The sequence below is a fragment of the Leucopleurus acutus genome (genome assembly GCF_964270905.1).
Source record: "Leucopleurus acutus genome assembly, chromosome: 9".
Classification (NCBI taxonomy): domain Eukaryota; kingdom Metazoa; phylum Chordata; class Mammalia; order Artiodactyla; family Delphinidae; genus Leucopleurus; species Leucopleurus acutus.
In genome coordinates this window covers 65,034,374-65,046,724 of record NC_139144.1, presented here as the reverse complement: position 1 = coordinate 65,046,724, position 12,351 = coordinate 65,034,374, and the positions used below count along the sequence as shown (strand labels likewise).

The 12,351-nt window shown below is 39.6% G+C and overlaps 1 protein-coding gene across 2 annotated transcripts in view; it reads left to right on the top strand.

Annotated features, from left to right (window-relative positions):
- The first annotated feature begins 429 nt into the window (after positions 1 to 429).
- The window catches only part of NT5C3A (5'-nucleotidase, cytosolic IIIA), a 40,639-nt gene continuing 28,717 nt past the window's right edge, over positions 430 to 12,351 (top strand). The window contains exon 1 of one of the 2 annotated variants that reach the window (XM_082846819.1): positions 430 to 607. In XM_082846819.1, coding sequence (XP_082702945.1) covers positions 470 to 607 — 138 coding nt within the window. In that variant the 5' untranslated portion in view covers positions 430 to 469. The remainder of the gene's footprint in view (positions 608 to 12,351) is intronic. The other variant, XM_082846821.1, reaches the window with a different exon arrangement.

The following is a 12,351-nucleotide window of genomic DNA, read 5'->3' as shown; positions in this document are numbered from 1 at the left end:
CTGTCACAGCACTTTACAGCCAAGCTACTGCGCAAGTCAGATAGCTGAGCCCGGATGCCTTCTGGGGGTTGTAGTCCTGAGCGTCAGAGGCGGGTGGAAGGCAAAGGATATTTTCTGAGTGATGGTTAGAATCAGATTTCTACTGGGCGGGGCTGGAATGAACCACTGCCTGCTCCTCATTAGCAGAGAGAGAGAGAGAATTAATTCCAAGTCCCCTTTTCTGTCCTCAGTCTCTCGGACCCAGGTTCTGAGAAGATCCGCTTCCCCACCTTCGCCGCCCACGCAGGCTAGTCCCTCCTCCTCCCTCCGGCTTCCCGCCGCTGGGCGCTCGTGGGTGGGGCTTTCCTGGGGGCGGGGCTCATGCAAGCAGGGCGGGGCGTCGGGGCTTCTTCACTAGCTGGCGTTTCCGAGGCCCGCAGCCACCTAGCGACCTCTTTTCTTGGAACGCGAGGCGCGGGAGGTCCCGTTCATGGACCGATCCGCGGTGGCGAGGGTGGGCGCGGTAGCGAGCGCCAGCGTGTGCGCCGTCGTGGCGGGGGCGGTGTTGGCCCAGTACATTTTCACCTTGAAGAGAAAGACGGGCCGGAAGACCAAGATCATCGAGATGGTGAGTATGGGGGTTCGTCGCTACGGAGCGCTTAGGGGGCCGCGGGTGGTCCGTCCGGCCTCGCCTTCACATGCCGACCGCTGCTGGAATGAGAGGGGCCCACAGGGGAGCCGTTCGCCCCGCGTGCGGCCACCCCGCGGCCAGGTGACCTGGTTTGGACCCTCGACGGTGGCGCTTGGCTTCCCATGGGCTTTGTTATGTCTCCATTTGAAACAAAAAGGCAGCAAAATAGGTGATTCGGAAACAAGCTGCCTCCCGCTGCAAAAACCCGTTTTTTCGAGAAATAAACGGACGTTTCTGGGCAGATTTCTCCTTCCCTCATCCCGCGTCAAACTGTTGCAACAATCCCATTCTGATGAGGGGTTTTTTTTTTTTGCATCGTGGGTAGGATGAGTTCGATTATGACAAGGTGTAACTTCTCAGTGGTTAATTAAAGGAATGCCAGTTAACCCAGCTGGAGTTCAAAGTAGTTTATTTTGTATTTGAATGTTATTCCTTCTTGTCTCAAACTGCTGGGATGTACCTTCGTGTTCATTTTTTCCCCGCAAGCCTCTTACATAACGTTTTAGAAATTTATTTCCAATTTTATTGTAAGACAGTGTTTGAAGAATTCCTCTTGAGGTACATTATAAGCAATATTTTCTCCAAAGTTGGGGATGATTTTAGGGTTTTGTTTTTTAATTAGAGCCCACTCGTCAAGACAGTTTTCTCAGTGAGTTGCATTCTAATATACTTCCTGGAGTGAAGAATCCCGTGTATACTCCGGATGAGGTACTACACGCGTGAACTTCTGGGGTCAAGTATTTTTGACAAGTCAGTTGACAGTTTACCGCTGTACTAAATAATATCATTTTAGGTTCATGTTAGAATACTTAGCCCAATCATATGTTCTAATTGATCAAAGAAACTTTTTGTCCCGTTGTTTGCTATTGGCCCTAGGTTGAATACTGAAATATTTTTCCATAATTAAAAGTAAAAAAAAAAAAAATGTTAATTCCCACATATCTCATATGCCAATAGTTTTGTTTATCGGTAGGGTTAAATTAGTCTTAGATTATTATTACATAGTCTTTCTCCATCTCTGTACTCATAGCAGCAAATGTTTTCATCTCAAAAATTTCATTTTGTTTATGTTGCTGTCCTGCATAGAAAACTTTGGTGGCTTCCTTTTGTTCCAAACCAAAAATGTATAATACAAATGTGGGGAAAAAAACCACATTGCCATACCTTCTTGTATGTACTTATACTGTGGATTAGTCTATCACTTCTCCTCGAAACCAGGTAGAGGTAAAAATCAATGCTTTCACAAAATCCACAATGAAGCCATTATAAGAACAGTTTGCCATCTTTGTGAAAATAATTAAGGCTCATTGTTTGTAGTATAGAAATCAGTCAGTCTTTATATATACATAATGTTATATTAATTCAGGCATAGGGACAAGTAGTCTTGTGGCTACAGCATAATATACAGATGCGTATTTGTTTTTGTTTTTTAATTTATTTATTTTTGGCTGCATTGGGTCTTCATTGCTGCGCGCGGGCTTTCTCTAGTTGCGGTGAGCAGGGGCTACTCTTGGTTGTGGTGCCCAGGCTTCTCATTGTGGTGGCTTCTCTTGTTGCGGAGCATGGGCTCTAGGGAGGGTGGGCTTCAGTAGTTGTGGCACGTGGGCTCAGTAGTTGTGGCTCACAAGCTCTAGGGCGCAGGCTCAGTAGTTGTGGCGCACGGGGTTAGTTGCTCCGCAGCATGTGGGATCTTCCTGGACCAGGGATCGAGCCCCTGTCCCCTGCATTGGTAGGCGGATTCTTAAATTTATTTATTTTATATTTATTTTTGGCTGTGTTGGGTCTTCGTTTCTGTGCGAGGGCTTTCTCCAGTTGCGGAGAGCAGGGGCCATTCTTCATCGCGGTGCGCGGGCCTCTCACTGTCGCGGCCTCTCCCATTGCGGAACACAGGCTCCAGACGTGCAGGCTCAGTAGTTGTGGCTCATGGGCCTAGCCACTCCACGACATGTGGGATCTTCCCGGACCGGGGCACGAACCCTGGTCCCCTGCATTGGCAGGCGGATTCTTAACTACTGCACCACCAGGGAAGCCCGGTAGGGGGATTCTTAAGTACTGTGACACCAGGAAGCCACAGATGTGTATTTGGAAGGAAGAGATGGGGAATGTGGGCAAAGAGGCCAAATTGTAAAGGAATCTTGTAAAGCCATTCTAAAGGCTTTGCCTATAGGGGGCCATGAAAGGTTTTTAAACAGGATAGTTGCATGTTCAAAACTATATTTTATACAGATCACTTAGACAAGATAGGGTGAAAGCGGAGAGCCTGGAAAGAAGGAAATAATTTAGGAGGTTGTTGGCAGTATTCATTGTGAAAGATGATTAGGGTCTAGACTAGGAGACGAGCGATCAGAGGATAAACATTTCAGAGGTAAAATCAGCAGGACTTAGTGGCACTACAAACTCTGGACTCATACAAACCTAGCTTTGAATGTAGGCTTTCTCATTTATCAAGCTGTGTGATCTTGGGCAAGTTATTTAACTCCTCTGAGTCTGTTTCTTCATCTATTAATTGGAAGATGGTAATACTACCTATTTCATGGGATAGTTGTGAAGATTACATGAAATAACACAGTGGACATAATTGCTATCATTTGTGAGCTTATCATTATTTATGATCATTAAATAAAGAGATTAATCACAGGGGTGGGGGGGATTACAAGCTAAATGGTGATACTGGCTACATTATTAGCCAAGATAGAAAGGGAGAAAGAAAGAGGAGGCAGGGACAATGTGGAACAATAAGTTCACTTTGTCCTGTTTAGCCAAGTAGAAATGTCCATAAATTAGTTAAAATAAGTAAAATGCTTAGAAAAGCATTTGTTGCCATATATTGGCCCATAGTAATATATAGTATATACATTACCTGTTATTATTAACAACAGCAACTGAAAATGTAGTGCTGGAGTTGCGAAGATAAACTGGGACTAGAAACTACTTTCTCAAGTGTCTAGCCTCTTGGCAGTAAATAGTGGAAATGATAATAATTTCTCACCCATAACTTTGCAGCAAAATGAAAAAAGAAAACTTGAGAATACTGACATATAGTGGATGTTCAGTAAAGAAAACAGAGATCTCAGAGATGGGGTAACAGGACATGTTTCCAAAAGAAGGGGCAGAGGCAGAAGTGTCAGTCTGCACAGATCAAAAATTAACTGAAAGCCTTGTGGGTTGGACAGCCACTAGAAGAACAATGGAGTGAAGAAGACCAGAAAGTGATTGTTGAGTACAAAAATACTTGTGCCGTCAGTGTACGTTTGGTTTGGTTTTGGTTCTGAATGGTTGGCACGTGACCATGTTGGCAGGCAGGATGGCAGTGAAAAACGAGTGCTTAAAGAAGTGAGAGAGGAGGAAGGGAGTTCCCTGGTGGTTCAGTGGTTAGCACTCGGCTGCCATGGTCTAGGTTCAGTACCTGGTTGGGGAAATAAGATCTCCCAAGCCCCACAGCTTGGCCAAAAAAAATGAGAGAGGGGGAGAGGGAAAATCAAGCTGAGTTCTAGAGGAGATAGGAAGGTAGAGGATAGAGAACACAGGTGGACAGATGCCTTTTTAAAGGAATAAGGAACATCCCTCTCTCTAAGAGTGAATAGTAGCCCCTCGCTATCCATGGGGGATTGGTTCCAGGACCCGCTTGGATACCAAAGTCCAAGGATGCTCAAGACCCTTTTATAAAATGCTGTAGTATTTACTTATAACCTATACACAACCTCCTATATACTTTAAATCATCTCTAGATTATCTCTAATACCTAATACAATGTAAATAGTTGTAAATACAATGTAAGTGCTATGTAAATTGTTGCCAGTAAGCAGCAAATTCAAGTTTTGCTTTTTGGAACTTTCTGGAATTTTTTCCCCCACATATTTTCAGTCCTTTGTTGGTTGAATCGCTGATGTGGAACTGACAGATATGAATGGCCGACTGTACTACTCACTGATTTATAGCATCCACTTATTTCTGCATATTTTAATTTACATTATGTCTTATTTTCAGCCCTGCACTGTCTCTACTTACTTTGTTCTTCTGTCCAGTTGACTTAATTTCTCCTACTAAATGGCACCTCTTTCCAATTTTTATATATCAACTGTTTTCTTTTTTGTTTCTTTTGTATTACCAGAATATATTCTGGTTTTACTTTTTACCAGCAGATTACCTATTTTTCTCCAGTAGAAAACTAATGACAAAAAAAGATGAGATGGTTTAATCTTATTCGGTTCTTCTCATATCCTTTATTAAAGGTACAAACTTTGTTATAAAATAAATAAGTACTAGGGTTATAATGTACAACGTAATGACTGTAGCTAATACTGCTGTAGGATATATAGGAAGGCTGCTAAGAGATTAAATCCTAAAAGTTCTCATCACAAACAGAGACTTTTTTTTTTGGCTTTCTTATTGTATCTATATGAGATGATGGATGCTAAGTAAACTTACTGCAAAATCATTTCACAATATATGTATGTAAAATCATTATGCTGTATACCTTAAATTTATACAGTGACATATGTATATGTATATATTGTATAAATACAATTTATGTATATTTATAGAGTTATATCTCTATAAATTTAGGGGTGGGGAATTCTCCCAAGGTGGAAGTATCTAACAAATGAAATAAAATGGAAGCACAAAACCAGAACAAATGTATAGTCTCAACACTATTCCCTAAAGAGCAACAAAGAGGGTGGAAATTATTTGGACAGCAGGAATAGGAGGGATGGAACTGTCACTGGAAGTTCCCCAACCAGTTAAAATTGTCATTTTTAATTTAAACACATGTCAAGTACTTATGGCTTCCTTGTGAACATCAGGAGTTATTCCTTAAATAGCTGGTGCTGTTTTTGAAACTTCAGTGTGTTTCCTTCCTGGAGATAAACTTCTAACAAAAACTTCTTCCTTTCTTCTAAGGATAATATCAAACGTTTTCTGGGTACTATTCTAAGTGGAAAGCCGACTATTGAGTCTATATTTAGATATATTTAGAAAAGGGAGGGGGAGAAACCAAGATTCAAACAGCTGCTTTAGTGGATCAGCACTATCACATAGGCTTTTAAAATATTTCTATAACTCAACTTTCATCTAATTTATATCAGTACAGAAATTTATGACCTTTTAGCACCTGTTTTGAGTTCTTGATTTGTTCTGTGAAGCATATTCCCTGAACTTCTGGCATTTCCTGATGATTTCTCATAATTTAGCAATTTATGTACTCTTATATTGTTTACTGTAATGTATATTCTTGAAGAGTCTGGATTGGTGCATAGTTCTTTGTCACCCTTTTTTATTAATTGTACTTGACTAAGAGAAACAGAGACCCCAAATCAGTGGCTTTATTAAACGGTTCAGATTTTATTTTTTTATTGTAACGAGAAGTCCAAAAAATAGGCAGTTGCTGGTGTTAATTAGAGGGTACAAGGATATGAAGAGGTCTTTGAAATGTCCTTGGCTTTTCTCATGGTCACAAGATGGCTATTGTAGTCCTGGCCAACATCTCCATCTTCCAGGCAGCAGAAAGGAGGAGGCAGGGAGGAGAATACTTATTTAATAAGCAAAACTTTCTTCTTGCATGTCACTGGAGGGAACAGTATCGTATGGTCATCCTAACTGTAAATGAAGCTGAGGAATTTTTTTTTTTTTTTTGATTGAGCAACTTGCCACCCTCTGACAAAATTGAGATTCTATTAGTAAGAAGAAGAGGAGGGTGTGTATTAGGTAATTACCGGTCTACCATACCACAGCACAGTGCCCGTTCTTTTTTCGTATCATTGACTATTCAGTAAATATTCAATATTTAATCAAATGAAAACACCTGTATATAATATAATATTACCAGTGGTCAGTAGGCTGGTAGAAAAATAGGGCATTCCAACTATTCCAAGTATTTGGTAATACAGCAGTAGAGAATACAAATTCTGAATAGCTTTGATCTTCTGTCCACCCCAAGAGTAAAGATTTATTCATTCACACCTGAAATATCTAGATCTTAAACAACTCCTGCACATGACCACTGCCATCATACATGCTAATGAGATTTAGAAGCTAATCTCCCAAATATGTCACAACTCGCTTAAAAGCTAAAGTCCTAACAGTACTTCTAGAATGAATGAATATAAATGTCTTGAGAGAGATCAACAGAAGGCTTTGTGGAGTTCAAAGGAACAGGAGATGACATTGGGTAATGTTCGATGGATGTGGTGGTATTTGAGGGGTAGCAATCATGATTAGTCCAATCTGAATAAAATATATTGTCAAATAAGGAAAATACATTAAAATCTTAACTTTGGCAAAGAAAATATCCAAGGTTATCTTGAATCTCCAAATTTGGAAGTATGGAAATGTTTCTACCAGGCATATGACTTTGTCTTTTCAAAGCACATTTGTCATGTTTCCTGTGTGTTATCCTCAAGCAGCAAGTTAACCACATTTTCAACTTCAGTGAAAAGTGTGATCTCTTATCTAGTGAGGCATTTTTATATTAGCTATAATAGTTCCTGAAAAAGTTTTAGCTTTACAAATTTTTTTTTGCTTATTGCTTTTGTTGTGAATTCATTTACATGACAGACAGCCACCCTTGAACCAGATACTAATATTTTTAATTTATTCAAGAATTTTGTTTTCTGGCTAAAAGCTGTCATATCCTTAGATCCTTTTACTTTCTTCATTTAACAAGCTCCCCCCCCACCCTACCCCACCCCATGATTCTGAGGCTTGCAAAAGTTTGAGAACCATTGAAGTAAACAATTCAAATACTTGCCTTCAGCAAAATTACAAATTTTACAAGTCACAAGACTTCCAAGTCTTGTGCTCACAAATAGTGAAAATTGGGGCTGCCAGAAATTACTGTGTGAAGAAGAGAAAGCAGAGTGATGAGGATGTAGAAAAATGGGCACTTTCATTTACTCTGGAGGTGGTATTCATTGGTTAAATAAATAACAGTGCATGGTTAAATTATGGTGCATTTGTATAATAAAATATTGTGCAGCTTTGGAAACAAAAAAGTAAATCTGCATGAGTTAACATTTTAAAAAGCTCAAACGAGTTGGCCAAGAGGCACATGAAAAGCTGCTCAACATCACTAATTATTAGAGAAATGCAAATCAAAACTACAATGAGGTATCACCTCGCACCAGTTAGAACGGGCATCATCAGAAAATCTACAAACAACAAATGCTGGAGAGGAAGTGGAGAAAAGGGAACCCTCTTGTGCTGTTGGTAGGAATGTAAATTGATACAGCCACTATGAAGAACAGTATGGACTCCTTAAAAAACTAAAAATAGAATTACCATATTACCCAGCAATCCCACTACTGGGCATATACCCAGAGAAAACCATAATTCAAAAAGACACATGCACCCCAATGTTCATTGCAGCACTATTTACAATAGCCAGGTCATGGAAGCAACCTAAATGCCCATCAACAGACAAATAGATAAAGAAGATGTGGTGCATATATACAGTGGAATATTACTCAGCCATAAAAAGGAACGAAATTGGGTCATTTGTAGAGACATGGGTTGATCTAGAGATTGTCATACCGAGTGAAGGAAGTCAGAGAAAAACAAATATTGTATATTAATGCATATATGTGGAATCTAGAAAAATGGTACAGATGAACCAGTTTGCAGGGCATAAATAGAGACACAGATGTAGAGAACAAACGTATGGACACCAAGGGGGGAAAGCGGTTGGGGGGGGGTGGGGGTGGTGTGATGAATTGGGCGATTGGGACTGACGTGTATATACTGATGTGTATAAAATGGATGACTAATAAGAACCTGCTGTATAAAAACTAAATAAATAAAATAAAATTTTAAAAAAACAGAGGCTCAAATGAGGGGGAAAATAGCAAGTTGGAGGACAGTTGTGGTTCCAAAAGAGATACATGTATATGCTTGTTATTGGAAATTCTTGAAAAACTATATTAGAAGCTGTTTATAGTTGTTGCTGGTGAGAGTCAAACTTGGGAGAATGAGACTGTGGAGGAAGCCTTCAACTTTTTCATCCTTTAACGTTTCATACTGTTTGAAAGAACATGAGCATGTATTTTATATATTTTTAAAAACTGGTTAGTTAAAAGAAATAACATTATAAAAAGTGTGTTGGGACCACATTGTAGAAGCATCTTTATTATCAGGTGTTTGTAATTAATTTGCTAAAGAGCCTTTGAGTTTGTTTTTCTAAAATAAATAAGATCTGGAATGTATTTTAGTATGAATAACCTGGTAGCTGAGGTACACTGAATTAGCATTACTAGGACCAGGAGGAGAGAAGTATAGGGGAGGAGAAAATAATTTTCCCTCCACCTTTCTAAATTCTCCACTGGGGACCCCATAACAAGACAAACTAACAAGAGAAAAACAAACGGAAGTTCATTAACCTGTACACATGGGCGATACCAGGGGAAAATGAGTAACTTCTGGATGCCTTAGAATTATACCATCTAAAGCTAAAGACAAAAGAACTGTGTGGGAGCCTGTTAAGAGTTGCGACAGAAGAGGAGTATGGCAAGCCTGACCTAGGGTTGATACACAAATTTAAGTGCATTCTCCATTAATATGTTTCTTGTGCTTACTCATCTTCTCTTCCTGGTACAAAGGGAGACACACAAATGGAGATGTCCTTCATAAATGTAAATTTCCATTACAAAAAGGTAATTTCTACTCTGTTTTCAGAGCTTCTCTTGTATCTGCTGTTTCTTTGAGATAATCATCTCGAAATAATCTTTATGCCAAAGAGGTACACCTTGGGGTGGCAAACCTGCCACTCTGGATGAGCAGGAATTAAAATAAGCCTGAAGTAAAGAGAATGACTATGCTCTCTAGACTGCTGTGGGAGCAGTTCAAAGAGGAGGACAGAAAGAGGATTGCAGAGGTGAAATCTACAGGATTTGAAAGGGAGCAGAATTTGTAACTCCAAAATATGCCTCCGTGGCATTAAGGATTATTTTAGGCTGATTATTTTTTTAAAAAAAACAGCTGACACAAGAGAAACTCTGAAAAGCAAGTTACCCTTTGATAAGAACAATTTACACTTATAAGGAAAATCTCCATTTGTAGGGGTGTCTACCTCTCTCTGTCAGAAAGAGGGCAACAACTGAATATATATATATTATATAAGACCTCTTAAAGGTCTTAACTCCACATGACAACCGTACCCTTATTTACTGAGCTTTGCCTGAAAACCTGGCTTTCCCCTGCCCAGCATCTTTTGTCTTTAGCTAGAGATGGTATTTAAGGCGATGGCTTGGGCCATTTTGAGAGTTAACTCAGTTTTCCTGGGTATCTCTCATGTATACAGGAAGTATACTGTATATGTTATTCAACTTGTTTTTCTCAATCTGTCTTTTATTACAGCAGAGTCTCAGCCAGGAACCTAGAAGGATAGAGGGAAAATCACTTTCCCTCCCCCACAGATTTTATAATTTTGCCAAGTGTTTTGAGTTATCCTTAATTTTTCACAGCAGTTTGAATGTTCCCTATAATTTATGTTAAATCATTTCCATATATTCCTATTTTACTTGTTTTTAAAATAATTATTAAATTAATAATTATTAATATTAATAATTATTATTAAATTAATAAGCATACAGAGGGACTTCCCTGGTGGTGCAGTGGTTAAGAATCCTCCTGCCAATTCAGGGGACACGGGTTCGAGCCCTGGTCCAGGAAGATCCCACAAGCCGTGGAGCAGCTAAGCCCGTGTGCCACAACTATTGAGCCTGCGCACCACAACTACTGAAGCCCACGTGCCTAGAGCCCGTGCTCCGCCACAAGGGAAGCCACTGCAAGGAGAAGCCCGCGCACCGCAACGAAGAGTAGCCCCCGCTCGCCGCAACTAGAGAAAACCCGCGCACAGCAACAAAGACCCAACACAGCCAAAAATAAATAAATAAATATATTTAAAAAAAATACAGAGAATCTGAAATCCTATTTTAATCTTTATTCTTCTTTTAATTATAGGTTGTAATTTATATCTTCATGTAATAACTAATTTGAAATCTAATGTCATGAACCTTTCCTGATAGGTTTTCACCCTTTAAAAAAACAGCCATCAGGGAAATTATACAATCCTGTTTTTCTGTCAGCAGGTGGCAGACTTCTCCCTCTGCTATGGCACGGTGCTACATTTCTAAACTATTTACCTTCCTTATTAATGCACTTTTATGTTTACCATCTATTTCTTAAACCTGAAGGGGAGCAGAATATGCCACCCCGAAATGTGCCATTTTGGCATGTGGATTATTTGGTGCTGAAGGCAGTCAAGACTCAGCAGACTCATGAAAGGCTTTTTGCCTCCTCCTGAACTGCCTAAAAATTTAGAAAGGGGTCCTGTACCAGGAAGAGAGCTATTACCAGAGATCACATTTTTCATCTGAGAGACTTATCTGCATAGCAGGACAAATATTTGTTTACCAAACGTTTGCTCTTCCCCTCTTCTGTGAATTGCCTTCCTCCCCTTTAAAGCCCCAGACTCCTACCTCTTTCTCCTTAGCTCAGTATGGTATGTAAGCCTCAATTGCCTGGTTGTCTTTGGGTCTCATATCTTCGTGGGAGCTCTTGTAGGTATGAAGAAATTTTTTTCTGTTAATCTGTCTTTTTAGTACGGGGGATCTCAGGCAAGAATCTAGAAGGATAGAGAGAAAATTTTTTTCCTCTCCTAAAAACCATTAACCTATGAAATTTAAACCAAGTATGACAGTATTCTGCCATTATAGATGTAAATGCCATTTGTCTACTTTTTTTCAACATATGTTCTTCATTTTCAAGGTGCTAATAGATTACAAAGTTGTTTAGCAGTTGATTGGAGGGTTACTTAATTTGTTTGGCAAGTTCCTGCTTATAATTAGGTGGAAGTAGACGGTCAGAGGTTTAACATGATGTGGGTTCCTGCAACATCCTTCCTGCCTCTGTTGTATCTCCTCTGAAGCCCTGTCGTGGCACAGCCCTTTCATTTACCTTACCTCAAATGTCCCACTCAGAGTCTGGGTTCCGAATACACCATCAAAAAAAATCATCATGTTATTATACAGTCAGTCTTCCCCCATGAACAGTTTGTCAGTTTATCTTGATTTCTCTGTCAGTCACACCATTAGCGTTCTAGCGTTCTCGCGTTCTCATTCTCTAAGGGAATGAGACACTTTGATAGAGGAAGATAGGAAAAGTTTGAGAACCTAACCTAGCTTTAAAGCATAGTGAAATGTTACAAAAAAGAAACCCACTGAAGTTCCCTAAGATAAAAGGGGGCTACACTGCATTAGAACTAGAAAACAATTAGAAACAGATTTGCATTTGGGTTAATTTGGCACTGCCTTGTTATCTTGTAACCAGGGAAAAGGAACTAAAACATTGAGGTATCTACTTATGTCCAAGTGTGCCCTGCATGCTTACCTAATTTAATCATTAAAACACAGTACAGCTGGTAGTTATTGTAATTTTCTATCAACTTGGTTAGGAACTTAGCTAATAAATAGCAGAGCCAGCATTCAGTCTGATTATAGCTCTCTCTGAAGCTTTTGAGTAAAGCATGCTTCCAGTTGGGAATGAGAATTACTTCTTTAGTAAGGTGTTGTGTTGCTGATATTTAAAAATTTTGTCTTTCTAAGCTAATTAAATAATTTATTCTATTTTGTCTTTTGTGCACAACTGTGTACCATGCATGATATTGTCATGTGTTCCTAGTTTTGGCA